This window comes from Salarias fasciatus, chromosome 17 (assembly GCF_902148845.1).
Source record: "Salarias fasciatus chromosome 17, fSalaFa1.1, whole genome shotgun sequence".
In the NCBI taxonomy this organism is placed as follows: Eukaryota; Metazoa; Chordata; class Actinopteri; order Blenniiformes; family Blenniidae; genus Salarias; species Salarias fasciatus.
The window spans coordinates 8520567-8545863 of record NC_043761.1 but is presented as its reverse complement, the minus strand read 5'-3'; the positions used below and the strand labels follow the sequence as shown (position 1 = coordinate 8545863).

Here is a 25297-nt window from a genome sequence, read left to right as displayed (position 1 = left end):
CATGTGGAAGTACAGAGAGCAAAAAAAGGTTCCAGTACAAAACATGGTAGAATGACTAAAAAGTACATATAAGCTTAAAAAAAACAATTTGTTTTTGTTTTGGCTCAGCTGTTCCTTTTGGCTGCTGCAGCTACTCGTGGTTTTGCGTTCGAACCTCTTTTTGGTGTATCTGCGTAACCCTTCCCTGCACATCTGCAACATATTTACAACTCAAAATCTGTATTTCTACACCAAAAACATAAATCCTGTTCACATAAAAGCAGTCATTTCTGGAGACATTTATGTGTCTCGTGGCATTGTTTAAAATATGGCTCAGCGCGCAAAAAGGTTCAAGATGCTTCAAAAACAACAACTGTTCAAAAGTAGAATTGGTGCCTCTCAACATGGAAACAATTTCCTCTTTCATCAGCTCCGCTGGGTTTCAGGGACACTTGCAACTGTGAAAATTAGACTTGATTACAAATTAGTTTCATTTAGTTTTGCCATGAATATTTTCATTCCACTTTGGTTGTTTATATCTGTAATTTTTCCTCAGCTTAGGGGGCGATATTCATTTCACAAAGCATGCTCTTTGAGTGCTTTCCAGCATGCGTTTCACCCCATTACATCCATAAGCACAATGTGTTTGTCTTGTGGTATTAAGAGTCTAAACAATGCCACTGACATTGCGGCTCAGCTTAAAGCCACTTTAGTTGCATGTCGCTTCGTGCCAAGTTGGCCCACATGCATTTGTCTGACTTAAACAAATTAAACCCATCAGGGTGTCCTAGTGGATTGGGGACACACACACACACACACACACACACACACACACACACACACACACACACACACACACACACTGAGCCGAGGCCTTTGATGTCTGTCTTTCCTTGTAAAATTAAGGGAACAATGTCATACTTAAATGATGAGTCAAGTACCATTGTATACATTCCCTATGTTGTAGAAAATCCTATAAAAACAAACCAATATCAATGATGCGGTGGTTTGTTTTGGTGCTGTCTGTGGCATTCAAGACTGACTCGCATCCATACAAATGACTGTCTTGAAGTAATTGTTCTCAGACAGGGTAACCCTGTGGCACTCAAAAACAAGGATGCTTTAGAAACCGATGCAGGAATCCTCACTTAAACCAATAAAATAGTGGAAAGCTGTTTTACCTACCTCCCACAGCATGGTGTGAGACCAAAACCGGATTACTTTTATCGCTGAGGTTGTTCCAGAGGCTTCAGTGCCACTGTGAAGAGACATGGCATCATGTATTTACTGTACCATCACCACCCTTTGCATTAATTTATTCAATATTCACTGTCATTATTTTGACTTTTTTTTTTGTACTCTACTTTGATTAAATGTGGAACGCACCAAACAAACAAAATCCAATAGTACATAGAATAGAATTTAATTAATAACAGCTGTGTCTGACATTGTTAGTATTACTGTAATATAAGTCATTGCGCTTGCATTGCATCCCTGAAAGAACAATTAAGACTCATCTTATAGGTAAACAAACCTGCTCAATTCTGTTATAAAGTGAATTTACACATAAAAAAAACCTAAATGACACAATATGCAACGAAGTGCGGTGAAAAGTCCCAGCTGACTAAAAAAAGCAACCAAAAAGTTAGATAAGGTTTTTGAAGGCTATTAGCTTAGCTGTTAGCTCAAGGGTCATTTATGAACAACAATAAACGGTCTGTTCGTCAACTTTAAACGAGCAATTTTAAAATTCGAATCTATGAAATGGAGCAAATGTTTGTATGTTTTTAACGGTGGCTTATCAGACATACCTGAATCCAGAGTTCTGCTCTTAATTAGTCTTTATTGGTTTCATCTGCGGCGCCACTTTAGGGGCGGTGCAACATGACATCTGCAATTATGATTGGACAATTAGTTCTATACAGCGGCCAATCAAATCGCTCCATTCAATTGATTGACACGAGGAGCTTCCTGGACCGAAGCTGTACTATATCATGGCCTTGCATTCACTTTTCAAACATAAGAAATATGTTTAAAGTTTATCACATCACACAACATAACTTTATCAGCTGTTAATAGGCTGCTTACTGCAGTCTGATAGTGTGGCTGAAGTCCAGTCACATTAAAAATACTATATTTTATTTAATATAAGCTGTGATTCATTTAAGCTGATCAAAAAATAGTGTTTGCACTGAAAATTTAACTTAATTTGACCCCAGCTTCATCTCTCACTGTGTTCTTTTTGAGAATTTTTTTAAAATTATGCTTCCTTTCCTTTTCATTTTTGCTTTCAAGGACATCTTTGTGGCCAAAAAACTTTTCATGTCAGTTATTTTCTCTGTCTTTTTGGGTAAAGCAACTGATTTTAAATCTTTTACACTCAACTTGACAAAACACAAGTTATTTGTTTGGTCCGTGGTTGCTGAGGGTGGAAAAATGCTACAAATCCCATCCACCGAGAGAAAATGTGTGGCGTGGCAGGCAAATAGACAAACACTCATGAAAGAGGAGGCAAAGAGGCAAAAGACACGAGGTGCAGTAAGAACAAGCATAAAAAGACAGAGGAGAAGAAGAGAAGAGAAGAGAGAGGGGAAAACAGATGTCCAAAGGAAAGCAGAAGTGGAAAATACAATTAGTGGTTGGAGGAGAGGATGCAACGAGCAAAAAAACAAAAAGAGTACAAGGAGTGACTTGATTGAGAAATCAAGGGTGCACTTACTCCCGATGCTGTTAAGTCTTCCCCTGGGTCATGCTACAAAGAGGAGTGAATGGCACTGATCAGGCTTCAGGAGGGAAGGATTACCTCCATGAGGCAGCAGAGAAGGAGGAGGCGATGTTAAAGTCTCCCAGTCTTTGCACTGTGGCTGCACACATGGTTTTGTCGTTGCTGTATTTGTTGAATTTCAGTTTCATTGGATTGTTCGATTACATCATGATCTGTTTTGCTTTGCCTGTTGAATCACTCATTTTAGCCATTTCTCATAATCTGTGCAAGTCTCGATACTGTGGGACAGCTGACCACTGCAGCAAATATGTTTAATTAAAGTAGTTCCTTCGCCTCATCTGTAGTGTTGTGGAATTAAGAAAAATATACAACATATATAGACATAACATCTCATCACACAGAGTAAACCTAGAGTACTTGTGTAAAATAATCCAAATTTAATCGATGAAGTAATGACCGTTACCTTCTTCTGGAAACAATGCAGCAATGATTTTCCTGAAATCCCAAGTTATCTGTGATAAAATATAAGCAACCACCACAAGGAAAGCATTCAATCAAATATCTAGGATGTTCCAAAATGTCTGGATTTCTCTTCTCAGTCGAATTCCTGAACTGAGAATTTCTGTGGTTTTCATTATTGCACTGCCTGTGTCGTCCAAAAGTTCTTCTACCACTGCAAACTGTAGAATAAAATCAGTTAAATAAAAAAAAAACCTTGTGTAAGTACATCCAGCGTCTGGAGCTGTCCCTGACTGCCTATTACTCAAAACAGATCAGCATGTTCACTTCGATTAAACTAAGCTAACTAATCAAACGCCTTGAGAAAATTGCTTTTTTCACGTTCAACAATCCTATTTAGGATGCTGATGGGAGTCGAGGGTCATGCTCAGGTGACGTGATACCTCCAGGATTCAAACCTGCAAATCTCTGATCCAAATTCTGCCTCTCTAACCTCCAGGGCACCACTGTCCCATTTAGATAAAATTAATATTTAGAGTGGATGCAGGTACGGTTGGAAAAAAAAACTGGCATAGGAATTTGTAGGACAGAAATTGCCAAAGATTCAGTCAGGTTTGCATGTTTTATTACCCATAATTCACTGCCATCTTGGGCAAAGGACACAAAGCTGGAGTCTTGACAGGTTGGTAATCCAATTACAGGCTGATTGCACAACCGAGCATGTCATCCAAGGCACTGAAGAGGATCTAATTTGATTGTTAATTTGACACAGCATGTTTGTTACTGGTTCACGCATGTATGCCTGAGAGGATATCTGCTTTTTCAAGTAATAATATACGTACGTTTGTCACTGATGAAGCTTTTTCAGGTGCTGAAAATTCTAAACGATTCTGGCCTGAAGGACAGGAGCTGTGAGAAACCACCATGAAGCAGCACTTTGCAGGCCTGCCTGCAGCTTTACTCCCCGACGCGTCGCCGCCTCGGCTTCCCTCCGCCCGTCTCCATGCCCGTCACTCATCGTCGTAATGAGGAAGATAAAAACAAATCCATCTCCATGAACTCTGACAGCTGTCAAACAAACAAAAAGCAAAAAAAAAAAAAAAAAAAAAAAACCTCAAAGTGCTGCAAACTTTCACACCCGCTGACATCAGTGAGTTGAAATCCTCCCCAGAGGAGGAATTCCTGTGCTTCCCCACACTTCCCTTGTCTACCCATTCACCTTGTCTGCTGCACACACACAAAAAAAAAAAAAATCTGAAGAGAAACAGATATCACTGTGTGAGAGCCAGGACAGTGAGTGCACACTGCTTAAGTGCTATCTTGGCTTTGGAAATTGTGGTTTAGGAGGATTATTTGGACGAAAGAGAGAGGCAAAGGGAGTGTGAGAGAGGGGCAGAGAGTGAAAGGCAATAAAAAAGACATACGCGCAAATGTATACACAATAGGTTCTTCCCCGAAACACTATCTGCGAGTTGTTTACTGGCACGGCTGCAGATGTGATGATGTTCGCAGCCAAGACGCCCCAGTTTAGGCAGAAAAGGCCGTTTCCAGCACCTTGTATGTGATTACAGCTCAGACTAAGTTACATGCATCAATCTTTAAACAGAGGCACTTTATTCTTGTAAGTTCCAAATCACTATCTTTCATATTGTTGTTTATATAACTGATGTTATTAAGATCATTTAACTGTATTAATTTCTTTCGTGCAGGTTAAAAAAGGCAACTTCTTGGTATGCCTCCAAAACACAAACAGGGGATGATGAAAATATGCGCTTTGATGAATTAAAATGTCCCATCCCTTAAAACAGCCCCTGTTTTGATGTTTGGAGCATGTCTGAAATGTGCACACAGGCAACAGTTCATTTTGTTTGCAACAAGGGTGCAACTCAACCTTGTTTGCTGCTCTATATGACCGCAGCCCAGCATTTCAAAGACGACATACTGTAGATATTTATCTACTCCATCACAATTCATCAAAAATGTTTCAAATATATATCTTTACTTTCTGGCATTCGGTCATGGTTCACTACGAATATAACTTCAACTTCACTCCTTGGGAAGCTTTCTGGCTTCAGTGTTTGAATGAATACCACTTTCCTTTTCTTTATTCCGCCACATGAGGGCGTATGTTTGGGTATCGACATGCAGAAGACCTGCAGATAAATCAGAAGACCTTTAAAGCTGAAAGAAAAATTGCAGAAGTGCAACAGTGATCTTTACTTTACAACTACTGTTACTCAGTTTGGCAAATACAACGACAATTATGACTACTGCTAATAATAATGTGAATACAATGCAGGTCAAATTGTTATACAGGTATACTACAAGTATAATAAACACAAAAATGTAAAGGTCCCCTAATGAACAACTTCAGGTGGCTTTAGAAGTTATTACTGGAGGTGCAATAAACACAAAACAGTACAGCAGCGATGCCAAACATATGGCACGTGGGCCCAGGCTGGGTCGCAGGATGTCAGTGCACATGGAAAACTTCTGCTTGAGTATTTTAATAAACGTAGCAGCTGTTTGGTATCCACTCACTGAGGATCACAGTTTTAGTTAGAGTAAGACACAGAAGTCTGAGTGGAGAGATTGAAGTTTATATTGCAGCTGCAGACTGAAGGCTCCATGTCACCATCTTGGAACATGGTTTTGGAGGCTTCTCTGTGTTTTCTAGCAAACCGTAGCAATAAAAATGTCAAATAGTTTAGACTTTATGAAAATATAAACTGTTTCATTATGTGCCCTCCTCAAAACCAAGTCGCACTAAAATAAAAAGAAATTTTCATTTGTCCAACAAATGTGTGCTTAAGTGTAATTACTTATTAATTTTCTTGGCCCAGCCCAAACAAGATCAAAGTTGTAGGATGTAAACGAAAATGAGTTTGACACTTGACTTAAGGGTCTAAGTGGATCACGAGGAAACCTTCATGTAGTTTCATAATTTTGCAAATTGATCATTTTACGAAGGATATTTTTTTATTCTTCTGTAAAAGTGAAATCCGCCTGTTTTGATGAGCGATGCTGGTGTGGGATCTATTCCTGGTGTAAGTTGCAGTGTGTATGTGCATTGTCCTGTATGGGGGTGTGATCAGGCTTATTGCCCCGTTCTGGACCATGCTGGGAGGTTGTGATAAGTGTTGGAACGCGGCCCACATCGGTGCGTAAAGCAATGCCCTTCTGCTTAATGAGGATTCTGTTATTTCCATTATCTGGAGAGAGAGAGAGAGAGAGAGAGAGAGAGAGGGAGGGAGGGAGAGAGAGAGAGCGGGAGAGATGCAGGGGGTGGGGATAGAGCAGGATGCGGGCTGTGCGGACCCATCCCGGAGGCTGGTGCGCCAGGAGAGGCCACTGTCTCTCACGCTTTCCAATGCCACTCTCCTTATTGGAGAGCCGGGCGTTTATCGGAACATCCGGAGCGCCATCTGCCCCCACCCTCTCTCTCTCTCTCTCTCTCTCCCTTTACTCACTCCCTCTCCTCCTCTCTCTCTCTCTCTCTCTGTCCTTCCCACATGGTCCTCTGTCAGACCAGGTGGCAGAGCGCACATCGGCCGAGGGATGCAGCCTCTCATCTCCAGCACATGGACAGCGGAGCTTGGAGCTGCCGCACAGCGCCACGGCTCCGATAGCTAAAAAAAAATAATAATAATAAACAATTAAATCTGGCCATCAAGAAAGGGACACGCCTGCTTTTAACTCCTGGATTGCAAGAGGAAACGGATTTATTCGTTCGAACATCTTTTTTTTTTTTCAGACCGAGAGACCAAATCAAGTTGTGTTCAATGCGCAACCATGCTTATCATCTCGTCTCGCAGCGCGCTGCTGTCCGTCTACTACCCGCAGATCTTCCTCATCCTCACCAGCGGTAGCTACCTGTAGGTTTCTCATTAAAAATGCACGTGCTCGGGTTTTTTTTTTCTTCTTCTTCTTCTTCTTCTTTAATTTCAATGGGTTTTATTTCCATTGGCAGTGCGCAAAGTTATCCAATTACGCACGGGGGGAAATTGGATGGGCACATTAGGAGCGCATGGAGAAATTATACAGGTTTGGTGCAGATGATTGCTCCAACAAACAGTTACTTAGCATTTAATATGAAGGCCAGACTTTTTGAATTTTCTGAATAAAGACCGGATTTTTTTTTTTTTTTTTGTGGTTATATTTTATCCAGTGTGGCAGTGAGGTTAGTTCTGAAATGGAGAAAAATCTGACTTGTAATAAGTTCTCAAACAAAATTTCAGACAGATAGGAAATGGTTTAGTGACTTAAGCTGTTTAATCCGTGTCGTTTTATTCCACAATGAAATCAGCCTAGCATGGAACAAGAGCCGCAGCTTTTTCCACCGATTTCTCAGTTTCATTCAAATAATGAGTCATAAATCGGCCAGTTATAAGGAGTGAATGACGACTTGAGTGAAGGAAGCCAGTGTTTAATCTACAATTTTTTTCCCTGCATGTTCTTTGTGTGCAGCTGATGAGATAACCTGCTCTTTTGGATTTACACATTACACCAGAACCACTCTGTCATAGGAGCACCTCCTCAAACAAGGCCCATAACTGGATGGCAGCATATGGAAAAGAGTAATATTGGAAGAGTGCATGCTCTGCGTGTAGGCGCAGGCCACTGTAATGAGTTCTTTCTTATGGCTTTAAAAGACCCCGGCTCTCACAAAGGGAATGATTGCTGAACCATACATGCCTCTCATTCATCACAAGATCCTGAAAACCAAAAATAGCTGCAGCGGTTCTTGTTTTCTGGAACGGGCGAAGACAGAAATGAAGTTAATCTTCGGTCGTTTACACAATTAGGCGAAGGATTGATACAGCAGCAGCACATCATCAGTTGGGTAAAACAAACCTGAATCCAGTGCCAGACTCTGTGTCACGATGAAGTATTAGGAAAGACAAACTCTTGGGCGTTTGCTGCACAATCGTTTTACCTGCAAGTTTCTTAACGGATAATGGTCTATTTAGGGAAATTGGATGAATTAAGATCAAATATAGTTCAAACACAGGTCTGTATGTCTGGTTGTGATTTAAAACACACCATTGTCTTGATCGCCACTCTCATTTACCCCCCTTTGTCTTTTCCCAGGGCTTTGTCTTCTGTCGTGGCTCTCGGCGCGAACATCATCTGCAACAAGATCCCAGGACTGGCGCCCCGTCAGAGAGCCCTCTGTCAGAGTCGTCCCGAAGCCATCATAGTCATCGGCGAGGGCGCCCAGCTCGGCATCAATGAGTGTCAGTATCAGTTCCGTTACGGCCGCTGGAACTGCTCGGCCCTGGGAGAGAGGACCGTCTTTGGACAAGAGCTGAGAGTAGGTCAGTCTGCTTGAAACTCGGCTTCTTCAGTTTTATTGATGGAATTTTAACTGCTTTTATAAAAGATGGAAGTGGATCAGCGACGTGGGCTGAAGGTTGAAGGTTTCAAGTGAGGTTTCTTTTTTGGGAATCTTTATTTTCAGGATTTTTCCTTTTTCTTTTTTTTTTAATGCTTTTTTTTTATTTGAGGGTGGAGAAGAGAGTATTGGAGAAAATTGAAAGTACAGCAAAGGCTCCTAGCCGGATGTTCATGGTCACCTCTTTAAACCCTGAGGTCACAAAAGACCAGAACGGTTTTTACCTCTGTTAAGCATGAAAATAAGAAAATTCTTGGACAACCGATGCTGACGTGTCACAAGAGTCAGATCAAACTTAATAAAAGGAAACAAGTGGAAACTGTATCCCTGACATTTAAGCGTAGACTGATGCTTGTCAACAGGTGGATGGTCCAAACCAAACTGAGCTGCGGCTTTATTTCTCCGACTCTCACGGACGTTGACCGTACCAATGAGTAAATCAGGTGCCATTTAGCGCCGTCTTCTCATTCCTCGTTCCTCTGACGTGGAGGGACGGCCGTCTGCGGTGTGAGGAAAAAGCTCCGGGGAAGCTTTCCCCCTCACACTTCGCCCTCAGAAGCAGGGACTTTGAGAACAATGGAGCAACTTTAATGAAACTATTTGGTACAAACCTCAACGAATGACTAGAATCTAGGAGAAAAGTATTTATCAAAGATTTGATTTGCATCTTCTAACTGGATTTCTGAAAGCGTTTCTGTGATACCTGTCGTATGTATAGACACAGACACTCGCACATCCCTCCTGTGTTCGCTCACATTCCTGGCTGTTTTATTTCCCTCAAAAGCCTGTTAGCTCCTAATGTGAACCTCTTATATAAATTGTGTCTCAGTCCGAAATGTTTTGTTGCGGTCTTGCTGTGGGTTTGGATCCATGTTTAATCTAGCAGCTCTGGGAGCAATCACTTTCTTTTACACGGGAGACGGGCAGACAAGATGTCTGGATCCCTTTATTTCTTTTGTCAGAGGAAATGTATCTTTTCTCTTGTGGTGCGTAAACGAGCACGGAGAGAGACACTATGGATCCAACTGAGCTCCTCGTGTCCGCTCCACTGTCGGATCATTTTCATCAGATCTGTATGAAAGTTGAGGAGAGGGTTTTAAGTAATTACGTAAAATGTGTCAAATTTCCCTTCGATCCGAACAAATTCCTCGAAAAATTGTTCACTTTTCTCTAATTCCTTTTAATTTAGCCGTGTGTGAAAAAAATGCAAATCCGAGCCAGAAGAATACCCCCTCTCGCGTGGAGAATCTACCATCCGCCCATTTCATCTGATTGACCTGCAGGGGCCTGTGAACTCATTAAGCATTGAGAAAGACCAGAGAGATTCATGCAAACCACTAATTGAAGTCAGCTCCAGCAGCTGGATGGCAACAATGGAACCCTGCATGCACTGCCGTGCAATCAAAACAAATCACAGCGCGAATAGATGGCTGCTTGGCTATTGCCTGCGCCTGATGCCTTGAGAAATGCTCGCCATACAACATATCCGAGCGGGTCGCAGACTCAGCCTGATGAGAGAAGACTTCAGAGTTTGTTTTGAGTTATGGGCCGGAGGAACCGCAGGCCTGATGGTTCCTGCGAGTGAGTTTGTCAGGTTGGAGAGGCGCCATCGGCATCGCCTCCACCAGAGACGCCGTGCATTAATACTGCGGGACGTCCAGATGAACGAAGGCTCGACATTATCCTGATTGGAGGGGAGGGATATCGGGTTACCGGCTGTGCCGCCAATAAATTCATTTCCACCCCCGTTTCCCCCCCCCCCCCCCCCCCCCCCAACCCCATAAATATAAACGTGTTTATTCTGAAGTTCAAACGGCGACGCACACAAAAGCTTTGGAAACAGGCACATCTCGTTCAAGTCTGGCCACAGATAACTCCAGCATGTAACGCCGCGGTATTGTTTGCTGTAATAACGCGGAGCGCCGAAAACAGACGCAGAGTGACACTCAAGCTGCGTGGGAAATCCCGTCGGTGAAAATCATAAAGACACAGCAGCTCTGCGAGTGTTGATCCAGAAAATAGTCAGCCAGTGGATGTCGCTCACGTTTTCGTCATTACGGCGATCATTGCTTTACCAGCCACAGGCGGCCGGTGAAGACGAGCGATTCTGAATGAATCGGTCTTTAAACGGACCGAAGACTTTGATAAAGAGAAGGTCGAGTATTTTCCCTCAGAGCAGCTTCTGGACTACACAGCTGCATCTGCAACACAAAATAATCACCGTGATTCTCCACCAAATCCCTCCAAGATTTAATGAAGCACTCTAAAGCCGTGGTTTTATGTTTGTTTTTATTTTTCTTGAAATCAAAAGTCCCGCAATTTGAAGCAAGGTATTGTAATGACATTAGAGGCTCACTCGCTCCGAGCAGCGGAGGAAAACGGCCCTTTCTGGAAACGGAGGAAGAGAGAAAGCGTCGTGAACTAAAACAAAGGTCGGGAGCCGTTAACCGTTTGGCTTTCGGCTCGACGTTTTAAACGCCCCGCACATCTCCTGTCCACCCACGTGGATACTTTCACTTGCCTTGCCTCGCTGTGGGTCTGAGAACTGCGCGGGCGTGTCCAGACTCCGCTTGATTGACAATCCCTGACTTTTTTTCTTTTTTTTTCACGCATGCATTAATTTGAAAAACGACACCTCGCGGGTTCAAGATTTCACTTTCTCCATGAGGCTAAAGACGGATCCTACACTCCCTCTAATGCAACATTTGCCCCCCCGACCTTGCAAATGCAAATGCATATTTAGCTCAAATCCCACACAGAATCTGTCACAAGCTGCCTGTTAAAGCTCAGGCTTTCCACACGAGATGCAATAACTTTTCTGACAGTGGTAAAAGAGGGGAAACGTGCACGAAAAACAAACTGAAGTACGAAAAACAAATGTAATTGTGTGACAATCATGTTTCTCATTTTCATGCTGGAAGCATATAGTTTACTTGATGCTGCTCTTCTTAAAAGGACATTAAATTTTCTTAGTTTTGTTGTTGTTCTTGAACGAATTAAGCCAGGATCACATCGCGACATGCAACCGTCCCGTCGCTCCAACAGCGAGACGCCCTCGGGACAGTTTAATGTGAACTTCACTCTCAGCATATCAAAGTGTGGTCCTCCTCTGTCATGAAAATTAAATATTGTGTTTCTTTACATGTTATGAAACCCAAAGAGGATCCAGGAATGAAAACACTATAAAAACCCACAACTGATAAAAACCTTAGATTTAACATTTTCTTGTTAATTTGGTTTAGACCAGAAGTGTCAAAAGAATAACCTAAAAATAACAGTTACAAATGTTATGAGTGCATAGTGAAGGTCAGTTACTTAAATATCGTTTTACAAAATGCAAACAAGTTGTTTTTTAAAAGAAAAGAGTTTTAATAGCGTTTTTTCTTCGTTTTTTTCAAACAGGTCTCTGATGGAAAACATAGTGAAATGTCCAAAACTTGTATTTTCTCAACAAATGACCGTGCTTTATTTGACAAATCTACTGGCAGTGTGGTCAACGTGGCCACAGGCCCATCTGCTTTTCAGGCTGCACAGTATTTGCAACCTTCAGCATAATTCTCCATCCCATAACTAATAAGGTAGCTGCCGTTGCAGCATCACTAATCTCTGTATTTCATGTCCAATACTTTAATAGTGCAACAGCCAGTGAATAAAGGGACTTTTTCCCTGATTTCATCCACATTTTGGTGGATTTGGTATTAGTAAATGAATTCAAATACAACCTGTTGGATTATTTGCGTATGAGAAGTTATGCTGGTCAGATTGAGAATGGCGCAGTTCAACACACACCTTCAGTTCCAATTTGGGTTATTTTTTGTTTTCCTTCTTTAGGCAGCAGGGAGGCAGCCTTCACTTACGCCATCACCGCAGCCGGAGTGGCCCACGCAGTGACCGCCGCCTGCAGCCAAGGCAACCTGAGCCAGTGCGGCTGCGACCGGGAGAAGCAGGGCTACCACGACCAGGAGGAGGGCTGGAAGTGGGGGGGCTGCTCGGCCGACGTCAAGTACGGCGTGGACTTCTCCCGGCGCTTCGTGGACGCCCGCGAGATCAAGAAAAACGCCCGGAGGCTCATGAACCTGCACAACAACGAGGCGGGACGAAAGGTAACGCACGCCAAAACCCATCCGACTGAGCACTCCACCAACTCAGGTAATCCTGCGCGGACCGGAGCAAAGTGAGTGTATAATATCTGGGCAGAGCTTTTCCAGCGCAAGTGTGCCAACACGCATGAGCACACCGAGATGTGTGTGTGTGTGAATGTGTGACATTTAACGCTGCGGCCTGCCAAATGGAGTCGTGCCACGGCCGCGCGGCCCATTCACCGAATTACCAAGCATTAAGCCAGAATGGAGGATATTATTGCAAGTCTCACTCTCTTCCTTTCTCAGTAGCACCACCAAAGACCACACTTCTGCACCACTGCACACATTCAGCCAACCAGAGACGAGCCCCAAACTACCCAAATCCCGAAGCCCGCGAGGGGAGACACAGAGCCGATGAGCCGAAAAAGCAACGCGAAACACACGAGTCGCAAAGATTCTGCAATTAGGAGCCAAAATCGGTCAGGAATCACGTCTTTAAATCGCTCCTGTAACAAAAGCTCGTTTCGTTCTGATCGATATCAGGCTCGGTCGCAAAAGCAAACAGTCACCTGTCAATTCTGTCATCTGAAAACATTTAGATGGCATTATAATATAAATCTGGCTTGCGCTGCAGTGAAACTCGAGACGTGTGTGGCTGCAGCGCAGCTCTGGTCAGTTTTCTGGGGCTGTCACGCCACTCTGTGGTCTGAAGAAAGGTGAAGGTAATTAGAGACTACAGTTTGGGGGTATGAGTTATTTTCCCCATGTTTCTGACATAAAGTTGGCACACTGGCAGCGCCGCTGAAAGCTGAAGTGCCCACAGAGAGCCCAGCTTACCAGAGGAGACAGACTGGAAGGCCATGCAATAGCCGTTAAGTGTTTCAAAGGGCCTGTGAATTCAAACTGACCGCTCCAAAGATCGCGACGAGGCTCTTAATTTCCTTATCTCTTGTGTGGGTTTGGCCAGATCCTGGAGGAGAGGATGAAGCTGGAGTGCAAGTGTCACGGCGTGTCGGGCTCCTGCACCACCAAGACCTGCTGGATCACCCTGCCCAAGTTCAGAGAGATCGGCTACCTGCTGAAGGAGCGCTACAGCGAGGCCGTGCAGGTGGAGCCGGTGAGGGCCTCGCGCCTCCGCCAGCCCTCCTTCCTGCGTCTCAAGGAGGCCAGAGGCTACCAGAAGCCCACGGACACGGACCTGGTGTACCTGGAGCGCTCCCCCAACTACTGCGAGGAGGACACGGCCACGGGGAGCACGGGGACGCGGGGCCGCCTGTGCAACGGCACGTCGGCGCACACGGACGGCTGCAACGTGATGTGCTGCGGCCGCGGCCACGACACGCACCACTACACCCGGGTGTGGCAGTGCAACTGCAAGTTCCACTGGTGCTGCTTCGTCAAGTGCAACACCTGCAGCGAGAAGTCGGAGGTTTTCACCTGCAAGTAGGAGTAGCGCCGGGAAACGGACACGACCGAGTGGAACCCGAAGGCCTCGGACGTATTTATTACATTTTGCACATTTTGACATCGGAATATGAGGTCTGGAGAAGACAGGAACATTTCCCACGTTTTTTTTTGTTTTTGTTTTTTTTTGCCGCCGACGAGACACGACCGCAAAGACAAGATCTCGCAGGTATTCTGCACAAGAGGACAAAAGCCGGCTGCTGGATCTCGACAACGTCGCCTGTGAGACCGCAACCGGAAACGGAGTTGCCGGCATTCACTTTGGAGCAAACTGCCGCGGACGAGGACGGGCTCCCAATGGCAGCAGAAGAACTGTACACTCACACTGTATCCTGTTCGAACACTGAAAACAAAACTTATTTATGTCAAAAAAATATATCTACGGATATAGATATATATCTTTTACCCTTCAAAGGACTCACAGGTTGGATAGAAATATCAGTTGCTGACATCTCTTCAGTTGCTACTGATTCATTTTAAGCAGGCCGCAATGATTTTGACAAAAATCTCATTGGACAAAAAAAAAAAAAAAAAAAAAAAAATCTGTTAATTATTAGCTCCATATGTTGATTATTCGTTTTCTTTTTTGCACTCTCATGGTCTTGTTTTTTTTTTTTTCTTAATTGATTTCAGTTATTTAGGGGTAGTCAGTGCTGTAGGGTGCTGCGCCGACGTACCTCTCCTGGGCACCACCCCCACCCCCACCCCAAACCCGCCACCACTCCAGCCCAGACCTTTTTGTCAAGCCGAGAACCAAAGAGGCAGAAAACACACATGCAGTATTTTAAGCATCCCAGCTCGTCAGCTTGAGCGGCACTTCATCCCGGCCGCGCTCTCCGCTTTTTTTTTTTTTTTTTGTTTGTGGAGGGCTCTTGACTTCTGAGAAAAACCCGTGTAAGCCTGGTTGGAACTCTATAGAGGTGCAATCAGGTTCAGATGCATCCACAGCGTTCCCATGAGCGGCGGGAGAGACGTGGAATTCCACGGCGCGGCCCCTGCTTACACAAGGCCTTCCAGCGCGGTTTTTCGGCCTGCTTGGGTGGATGGCATGTGCCCTAACCACATAGAGGGGGTACCAGAGGATCAAAGGCCCTCCGAGCTATTTTTGGACAGCACCCTTAATGTATTTGGAAATGTTTATTTAGGCTTTATATAACTTACAAAACAATTTGAAGAGTATATTTTTATATGAGGAACGTGGCACTTTATGTCATTTATAGCTGGAAAGAGAGTCACTATTTACAAGTGTTTTCTATCGTCATTGTATTCAGATTTGAAAGCTATAAATTATTTGGAATTTTTTTTTTTTTTTTGTCTTTGATCAGAGATCAGAAAATGTAAATATTCCACGTGTTTCATCGAATCTAGTTCAGCCTGTCCGCTCCGGTATGATTCTTCACCATTCATGGTAGTCCGGTCAGAGTAATGGAAAGTCCAGAAAATCCAATGGAAACCACTATTAAGTAGCCGAGTAAATGAAAAGGACTGAACGCGCAGATTTAGATTGAGGAGAATTCTATGTTTGTTTTCTTAATAGCGCTTTTAGCTAAAGGAAGGGCGACACATTGTTTCTGACAAGGCGTAGCTATAACCTAATATACAGTTTTTATTTGTTCTGTGGGAAAATCAAAGTCTGCATCACCTACAAACATAGACAGCTGTATTTTTTTTTTTTTTTTTTTTTTTTTTTTTTTATTACCAATAAAAATTGAGCATCTTTTTTAATGCTTCTCGGGTTTTCTGTCACTTCCGGGTCTGAATCAAATGACGAGTACAAAAAGCTGTTAGTCACACACAAAACTTTATTAGGAGTTGAATAAGCTCGTTATCGGATCCACACGTTAAGCAAGATTAAATCCTGACAGGGTGGCGTTTGCCGGAGGCCAACATCAAACCAGAAGGCACAAGTCGAGGCCTGCGGTCTAAAATGCTGATATGGGAAACAAAGAAAATTTTGCCCTGGACTGATGCGGCGCTGGAGGTGAACGCACGGCCGCGGCCGCCATGCCACCTCATTCAGCGCCGGGCTGACTTGCACAGCCTCTTTCCTGTGGGGCTGAAAAGCATTGCAGCCAGCCAGTCGAGCGCGAGTAACAGCTGTTTTGTTAGCCGTCTGAAATCCTGGGGACCGGAACCGCATAAGCTCCCTTCACTATGCCGGCGGATTGAGGGGAGAGTCCAGCCAATTGTTTCAATACATTTTGTCATTAAAAATCAGATGGCAGAGCAAACAGGGTGGGGCAGGGTGTGGGCCGGCCCGTAAAGCGCTGCATTGTTGGGTTGTCAGGACTGTTCAGCTTATCCAGCAGCGGGAGGAGCGGAGAAGGGATGTCGCTCTGCAAACTAATTCTCTCACTCGGGGTCTACGGATGCCGCGCCGCTCTCATCCACTGCCTGCTGATCCAGAAGTCATTCCCCCCCCCCCGCTCGAAAACAAGACGGGCGCATGCACCAACACACAGACGACTACAACCGAAGTCAGAGGGTTTCCTAAACAGCTGAGAAAAACGAGCAAAGAGGAGCTGCCTAAAGTGTGAGAGAGGACTGTTTTGGGATGGGTAATGGTGTCTGCTGCATGCTTGAAGCCCTTTTCATACCTAATTTATCAACACGATGGTGCAGCAGGATAGAAGAAGATAAAGGAGATGGAGAAGAATTCATAAAACTATGCCGACTCTAATAGTCATTATTGTTATATTCCTAACGCGAGCAGAGATACAGTGACAGGCTCGTATTGTACAGAGAGCCTTAAAGCTTCAAACATGCATAGTGTCGGGTTTCTGTCTTTTATTATTGCTTTTTTTTTCTTCTGATCACGACAAGCAGGCATTTGAAGCATTTCAATAAGGAAGCCTTCTCAGCGATGCCACTGTTTAATTAGGAGACGCGGCGAGGGGGTCGGCTGCATCGTGTTTTGGTCATTCTCGGTTTCATGGTTACTGCAGAAGCCACTATGAGCCCGGGATTAAACTCCCACCCCCGCTGGTAACATCACCGTCCCTGAAAGGCGAAAAGCCCCAACGCCGCGGCGCTCTTTGTCTTTGGATTAGACCCACAAAGCATCGGCCTGGTAAAGAGGTGCCAGCATGCGCTCGCCTCGCCCCGACTCTTCATTTCCCAGACCCGGGTCAAGACAAAGCGAGGGCTCCTGACATCCTGACCTCTGCTGCTGTACAAGAGATGCCCCGTCGGGCCTTTTGTGTGTCAATAATACCTTGTGCCTCATGTGGACATGAGTGCTGAGGTAGAAAAACAACTTCTCTGACGGAGGATCCAATTCAATAAGTCTGAACTCTAATGGCAGTGAGGCTGTCGGTTTCCCTTGACAGGAACGCCACGGAAGTGAAGGTAGCGTTCATGAAGCTCGCAACACAAAAAGCATAAATATTGACGCAGGGATTTATATGTGTGTGTGTGTGTGTGTGTGTGTGTGTCCATGTACTGCATTACCTTCTAAATACCTCCCTGCCTGTGGGATGGGAGCCCTCCTTCCCTCCCCTCACTGCCTCTCCCACACTTTTTATGAGTCTTTTCTCACAGTTTTGAGCAACAGGCTTCCATCGCGCTCCTCCACCAGGAAGCCCAGCTGCCGGAGCGCCGAGTAGTCCGCCTTGCCGCGGCGCTCCAGGGAGGCGACCAGCTCCTGGTTTTGCACGTTGTTCTCCAGGAGGTTCCTGATGGCAAAGATCGCCCACTGGCTTATAACTGGCAGCATCCGGTTAAGGAAAAGATAAAGCTGCGTCCTTCCAAGTGTGGAACAAACGGATCGCTGTGCTGAAAGATTAGAATCTGAACCCGAGCGTTGCAGACCGAGCAGGAACATTAACGTGCTGCTTTTCAATGGAAAATATGTCGTTCAGTGCAAATTGTGGTTCGGCCCTCCAAAGTAGCCCCGATTTTTCATGTGGCCCCACGCTAGGAAAAAAACAGATTTGCCCATCGCCGTTACAAGGCAACGTGGACCATTAATCTGACTCCATGTAATCTTATTTTTCGCATAATTATACTGAGCGTGCCTTGAAACGCAACGTGAATGTCAAAGCTTCTGGTCGCTTACTCAACCTCCAAACTTTCCTTTCATTAAAAAAACTTAAACAATATTATTAAAAATAATAGCATTATTATGTACTTGCTTCAAAACAGTAAATTGTATTGCTCGATGGTGTTTAAAGATAGTTTAAAGTCTGATACTGAGAGACTTTCGTTTTAAATCGTCAATTCCACTTCTGTTAACTTGCACAAAGCGAGAAAACAAACGGAAAAATAAACAATCTGAAAAACTGGCCTTCAAAGACTCTCAAATCGCTAATTAATAAGAACCAGACAAAACCAGCTACTTCAAATAAACCTCCACGGAGCTTCGCCACAAAACTTAATATTAATATTTACTTGAAAATGGTTCAAACATGTTTGCATGAAAGAGGTTCGAGCCCGTAATATGGTTACAAAATCAATTTTCGTTGGCGATGATTGAAAGTTATACTATTACCGAGGCTAAACGGGGGACGGGGGCCAAAACGCTCTGCCTCGGGTCAGTGAGTGTGCAGCCAGCAGCACGACAAACAAATGAGTTCTGCAGACAGGTTGTGTGTGTGTTCCTCCGATACCAAACGTCTCAGGTTTCCCGTGTCGGTCTATGAACGTTATCTTCTTCTGTGGTTGTTTCTCTACTGGCGGTTTCAATCGATATGCAATTAAAAGCATGTCAGCCGTGCATTCTGGCGCCCCCTGGGGGGGGAGACGCCGACCCACGCCTTGGAGAACCGCTGGCGTCCAGTCTGCAGGTCTCCTGTGTGTGGAGATAAGTGTGGGAGGGGTGCGCGAGCACAAAAGCTCGGCTCAGACTGTTGACCCTGTGAAAAGGCAAGCCTGGCACGATGCCCCCCCCCCCCCGGAGTTTGGCCAATATTTACTGGTACCGCGATGCCCAGCTGGGTGTGGCGATGGGAATGAGTCAGGAGTTACAGCTCAGTGACCTGCAGCGAGCAACAATAAAGCCTGGTCTGTGAAAGGAGGAATTAAAACACTGCGGCGTTGCAGGCACGGCTGCTCAAGTAAGTTAACTTTCTCCATGATATGTAGCGGTTGTTGAGGAATTCAGACACCGAGTAATCAATATCTGGGTGTGAAGCCGGAAAATATGATGAACAAAGACATGTTTGCCCCTCCAGAATGTTGCCTGTGTGGGAAGGATACAGGGATTGTTGCTGTCTATGTTGCAGTTATCCAGGATGAGGGGGATTCCTTCCAGTTCTCTCACCTGCGGAAACAAAAAAAAAAAAAAAAGCATCTGGCTTCAGTACAAATGTGAATAACACATTATTTTACTTATAATCACTAATTGTAGGATAAACTCAAAAGGAGTTTAATGTGACACACTCGGTTGGATTGTTTCAGGCAGTCATCCAGGTACTATCAAGGTCAACAGATCCAAGAAAAGAGTGCGGTTGTGTGTCGGGGTGATCTGCTCTTCATCATGTGTCTGCTTCCATAGGCTTGATTGTTGTCTCCGCTCGCTTTTTTGCGCCTCGGCGGTTTCACTCCAAACAGACTGATAGGAGCACCAGAGAGGACAAAGTGCTGAGCTGAAGAAAATGGAGATGTCGTATAAACTGGAAACGGCACGGAGGCCGAGGTCTGCGTTTCCTGCTTTCCAAAGCCATAAAGAAGTGCATAACAAAGTGACCGGACGCCGAATTCGGCCCGGTACACGCCGCTCGGTGCTTGGCATGCACATCTTAAATTACAATCTCTCCCAAAGGTGAACCAAATGACATTCGGTTTACTGGAAGGGATCTTAGTGAAAGCAGATATGGGGTGATTTCTGACCACCGACAGACCGCAGATCAGCATCCATAAATATTATAGAGGGGCCAGCTGAGGGTGGCCATCCCACAAGCATTCCACAAATCTGTTTCTATTAGGAATAACTGCGTCTATAATGTGCAATAGATACGGGATCCAGACTGGCTCCTCCCCATCTGCTTTTACTGCCCATCTGTGCTTTCTGTCGATAGCGAGATGCCGACAGACGGCGATCGGGGGGAGACCCGATAAGATCGCTTGACCGAGACGAGGGAGGGAGCGGTCCGCCTTTAAGTGAAAAAGCATGTGCTGTTGAGGGAACACAAAGCAGCCGCTGTGCGCTGTGTGAAAGCACGTGATTTCGCCACGACTGCAAACAACCGCTCATTAGAAGAGCCCGCACTCCAAACATGCTAATTTACTGTGGCGGTGTGGGGGACTCTCAATTGCCTCTTGACCTTTAACCCCATTGTGGTCGATTGCTTAAAGAGTATTCAGAAAATGCTGAGAGATCAACAGATCTCATTAGCAGAAGGGTTGATCAGTGGACCAGAAAATAAAGAATATCCAACCTAGAAAAGTAGGAAATGTAAATTTACCTCAGATTTTCCACTTTTTGAAAAACTCACCTTGTTCTGGTTGTCTGCATTGCCGTGGCAGAGGTTTCCTATAAACCGGATGAGGTGGGCCTTGAAGCTGATCACCGGAGACTCTCCGTCGGCGCTCAAGGAGGAGAAGTTCTGTGCGGCGCTGAATATGTTCTTGCTGGCCTTCCCGATGGCGTGCACCTGCTGCAGGAGCTCTGCAGAGAGAGAAGAACATTCCAGGAGGGAGGGGGAGCAAAAACAAAACCTCAGGAAAGAGAAATTCGCTTTGTTATGTTTATTAACTTATTTATCATGTATTTTCTTTTTTAATCTCAGTAATGTGTTCTGCTTTCGGTGAGCACGGACCGACGGTGGTCACCAGGAGGTCGGGGTGGTCCTGCAGGAACATGAACTGCTTGAGGTCGGAGGTCATCTCACACAGCACGTCCAGGAGACTGATCACAGTCAGCGCCTCCTGCAGGACCTGCGGTGGATTGCAACCAGCAGCTGTCAGTCAGAGGCAAATTTTATACGACTTTTTAGGACAGTTGAACGATCGGGCTCGTCATTTCTACCTCGTCACTGGAGGCAGAACCGGTTGCGAGCGCAAGCACGGCTCCGCAGCTCTTCTGGAAGGAACCGGCCAGGAAACGAGCCACGTCTGGAGGGACGCCGCACTCCTCCGACACTTCCTCCCTTAGCTGGGCAAAGAGCAACTCTAATAGAGTAACTCTGAAAGACATGCGCACAGCTATTGAAGATTCCCAAAGAGATACTGGTCTGTTTTTCACACACACATTCACTTCTGGACTCAGTTTGCGTGAAACACTCGGAAGCCGTCTCGTTGTCGTGCCTTGTCCATTGTTCCATTCGAAGAATAAAAAAACTCCAAAATTCACAAATTTTAAATTTTGATAACGTACATTTAGGAAAACAAATTACACTTTATACATTAGTTCAATATTAGAAATATGTGTGTGTTAGATGAGATATGTAAAATGCAAACTGTGTTCCAGAGGGACGGAGCCCAGCTTCATAAAACACTCCTTAAAATACTAAAAGTGTTCTCAGATCAGTTTTAAAGTCACAAAACCATCACAAGTCATTCATTTCCAATATATATTAAGAAAAAGTGACCAAACGTTAATATATTTCATGATCCATGTTTTAAAAATGTGTCTGAATAGGTTATAATTCTCAACTGATTTCTGCAAGAGTTTCTTTTTAACACATCTCATACACACTAACATATTACAACTGTGACAAAATCTCATCAGCCATTAACAACATATAACATATAGTATGGATTGTCACTTGTTCTCTGGGTATAATCATGAAATACAGGATCATTTTTTCAGATATGATCTAATCTAAAAAAATTTAAAAATAAACATAAATCAGGGGACACTGTTCACTAAATGGGTCAAAGGGCAAAACATCAATATATTAGTGTATAAAAAGGTTTAAAGCACGGACATTTACAGAAATTCTCAAACATTTGACGCAATTTCAATGTGTCATTTGTTATGTCTATGATAATCATGATAAAGGATATTGTTTGCTCCTGAAGCTGGTGGTTTTAAACCCTTTCAACCTCTGTTAAGTTACTAAAGTTCTACTGTGAAAAAATAAATTGTGAATAAACTAAAAAAGGTAAGTATTGTAGTGTCCAGCAACTTTTTCTCATTTTATTAATAGCAAGCAAAAATTAAAACCACATGTAAAGATAATTGCTTTGAAACATTCATACTGAGGCTATTTTTATAGATTCGAGGTGAATGCTGAGCTAAACAAGAAACACTAAAAAGCATCTTTGTTCAAAAACAGCAGAGTAGAAATGACACTAGCCTCATGAGAGTTGCAATAACTTGCAAATGATTACATTCTGTATTTCCTGATGTTTCCACCCTAAATAACTGGAGTGGTGGTAAAGCAAAGTGATGTACCTTTCATGGTGGGACATCCCAGAGTACATGCTCTCCACCAGAGATGCAGACCCGAGGAAATGCTGCGTTGCGATGAGCACCCTGAAAGTCAGTGAACACCAGATTAAAACATTATACGCAGAGATGTAAAAAGAACAGCTGCATAATGTATGGAAAAGGCAGACTTACGTCCAGTCCAGCTCAGGTCGGGTCCTGCAGAGCTCCATCACTCTCAGAGCCAGCTGGATGTTCTCCGGGTCGGACAGGTCTTCCACTTTGGTCTCATCCAGACATGTGTGGAGTACCATGGAGGTGTAGTTCACCACCTTCTCATCATCAACACTGAGCAGCTTCCTGTGCGACCACACACACACACACACACACATCGGGGTAAAGTTATTTCACGATGTTTATCTTTATGGTTTTATCACCCTGCAATAAACAGAGACACGGAGAATAAGCTGTAGCCCACTTACAGGAGTAGATCTGGGAAGCTCAGCTGCCAAATGTCATCTTTGCACGTCTGGTTTCCTACAGCCAAGTTACCGAGGAACTGGATCCCACAGCGGAGAGCTGAGCCACAAGGGGACAATGAAAATGCATTGGTAAAATAAAAAAACAACAACAAAAAAACTGTCTCCAGGCTATTTGTATTTGGTATCAATGTCATTAGTCAAGACTTACGCTCTAACAATGCATCTGAGCTTCCCAAAGCAGCCTGAAGACATTTCAGGAGTTTAACAGACACATCAACAAAACCAAGTTCCCTAAAAAGAAAAAGGAAATAAAGTTTAAAGTCAACATCAGTCCTAAATCCCTTCCTCTCCATCATTCATACCCGTCACTTTGCAAGACTTTTCAAATAAATCATCTGTTATTTTAGTCAAACAAGCCTTTTTTTTTAAAATCTGAATCTCCTCCAAACTGCAGTGACCTGAGCAGACTTTGGTTGCGTGTGCTCTGGACACAGGCGTTCCTCTGGGCCCTGAAGCACTCCGCGGTCAGCTGAAGCTGCAGGGAAAAGGCCTGCAGGCCGTCGCCGTCTGCGCTGGCAGTGTGCAGCTCTTCACAGAGGTTGGTCAGCACCTTCAGAAGATCAGAAAACACCTCCTCCTCCACAGCATCTCTGACAACAGGAGAGCAGGAATCAGTAAGTTTCAAGGAAAAGAGGGATGGAGTTGATTTGTGAAAACAGAAAATAGCCAAAAAGTAACATTTTCTGAATAATTGACTGATTTTGAAAAACAATCTAATCCACAAGCAGTATATCTATGTGAATGTTTAGGGAAAAATGTGCTTTAAAACTATTTCAAAATTATGACAGCATGTCCAAGATCGGATTGGGTAATTCAGGTTTATTTAAAGGCTTGCGTTAAAAAGTCTTTTTTTTTAACCACACCGTGAGACTCTTAATGCACAGTTCATCACACAGCTAGCATTAGCTGTCCAAATGTCTGAAAATCAGTCTCACTGAGAGCTTCACACTCCTGCTTTCAACGGGAGAAAACACCAAATAAATACATACAATAACTACAATTTAAGTCAAACTGAGGATGCGCAGCTGAGGACTGTAGAAATATCACAGTTTCTGGATAGTTTATGGCCATAATCGGGCCCGAATTACAACTAACGGAGCTGCCTACAGGATGACTTCGCTTCGCTAAGCCGCGGGAGCGAAAACCCTCCGTTTCCTCCCCCAAAAACATCAATGGACTTCAGCCATACCTGTACTCCTCCTCCCGCAAGGCACTTGTCAACGTTTTTATAACCTGCAAGTGTTGAGGGTTGTGTATTTCATTCATAATTCCAGCGATGGACGCTGAGATTGCCAAAGTGCTGTCAGTGGAAGCTGCCATGTTTCTCTGCTGAATGCGCGTGGGCGGGACTTCCGGTCGTTTTCTGACATGCGATTGGTTTGATCCAGGATAGGGGCGGAGTCTAAACATGTGCTGCTGTTTTCATTCAGACTGCTGGAGACTCGAACAAGACAAGGCTGCTGGGCTGCTGTCACAAAAACAGTAAAAGAAGTATGTTAATGAATTAGGGAGGCATCAGCGAGAAAGGTGGTATATTTTAGTAACTTTAGATCAGAATATGAGTGAACTGCTATTTTACATGATGCAAAATATACATTTTAAATATCTGTTGCTGCACAGAGTCCTTCCTAAAAGAGTTAATGCCGCGTCAAAGTAGATTTTACAGTGTTTCCCACAGCAGCGTGGGAGGATACAGAAAATTAATCACATTTGAGAATTAACTTCAATATTTTTGCAATAGTGCATCAGAGTAAGTAATGCTTCACCAAAGCAACAGCCAGGTATATAGATTATCTTCCAAGCAAACTAAAGTAGTATACACATAATTTTTGATGATTTTCTTTTTGCATCCATGTAGTGAATTCTTCATGAAGTTAAATGAGATCAGAACACAGCTACACTCAGAGTTTGCTTTTTAGAATTGACTTGATCAGTAATAAGCTCAATGGGGAATCATGACAGTAAGCACAGCACTGAAGTCATGAGGCAAGGTAAGCCAAGGCAAATGTATTAATATCACACTATTCAAACACAAAGCAATTCACCGTGCTTCACAAGGAATTAAGCAATTAAGAATGGCGTAGAATAAGGTAATTATTAAGACAAGGGTAATAAAGGCCTTATAATAAAAACAAAGGTGTTTTTTAAGGGTGTTCAGGAAGTTAGTTCCACATAAGCTGCTCCACCTTGTTGCCTACCTTTATTAAACCTCATCCTGTGGACCTGAAGGGTCTGGACGTTTCAAATCCTTCCAGAAATTCTGAGACTGAAAGTACAAAAAGCTTTAAGAAGGAGTGAACAACTGCTGATTCAAGCAAGATCATCCGCCTCTGTCATTAA

General features: G+C 44.0%; 2 protein-coding genes across 2 annotated transcripts; one reads left to right on the top strand and one right to left on the bottom strand.

The window, feature by feature from the left end:
• Positions 1–6868: 6868 nt before the first annotated feature.
• On the top strand, positions 6869–14087 carry LOC115404441 (protein Wnt-7b-like). The gene is made up of 4 exons (XM_030113777.1): positions 6869–7038; positions 8255–8481; positions 12390–12661; positions 13608–14087. Exons 1-4 carry the CDS (start codon positions 6956–6958, stop codon positions 14085–14087), a joined length of 1062 nt encoding a protein of 353 aa, XP_029969637.1. The 5' UTR covers positions 6869–6955.
• A 1712-nt stretch (positions 14088–15799) lies between these two features.
• LOC115404444 (ataxin-10-like) lies at positions 15800–24286 on the bottom strand. The gene is made up of 11 exons (XM_030113778.1): positions 24147–24286; positions 23356–23547; positions 23106–23188; positions 22898–22994; positions 22611–22775; positions 22443–22523; positions 21072–21228; positions 20863–20980; positions 20539–20711; positions 19301–19364; positions 15800–17809 (listed from the first exon to the last, which is right to left on the bottom strand). Exons 1-11 carry the CDS (start codon positions 24275–24277, stop codon positions 17625–17627), a joined length of 1446 nt encoding a protein of 481 aa, XP_029969638.1. The 5' UTR covers positions 24278–24286; the 3' UTR covers positions 15800–17624.
• Positions 24287–25297: the final 1011 nt, after the last annotated feature.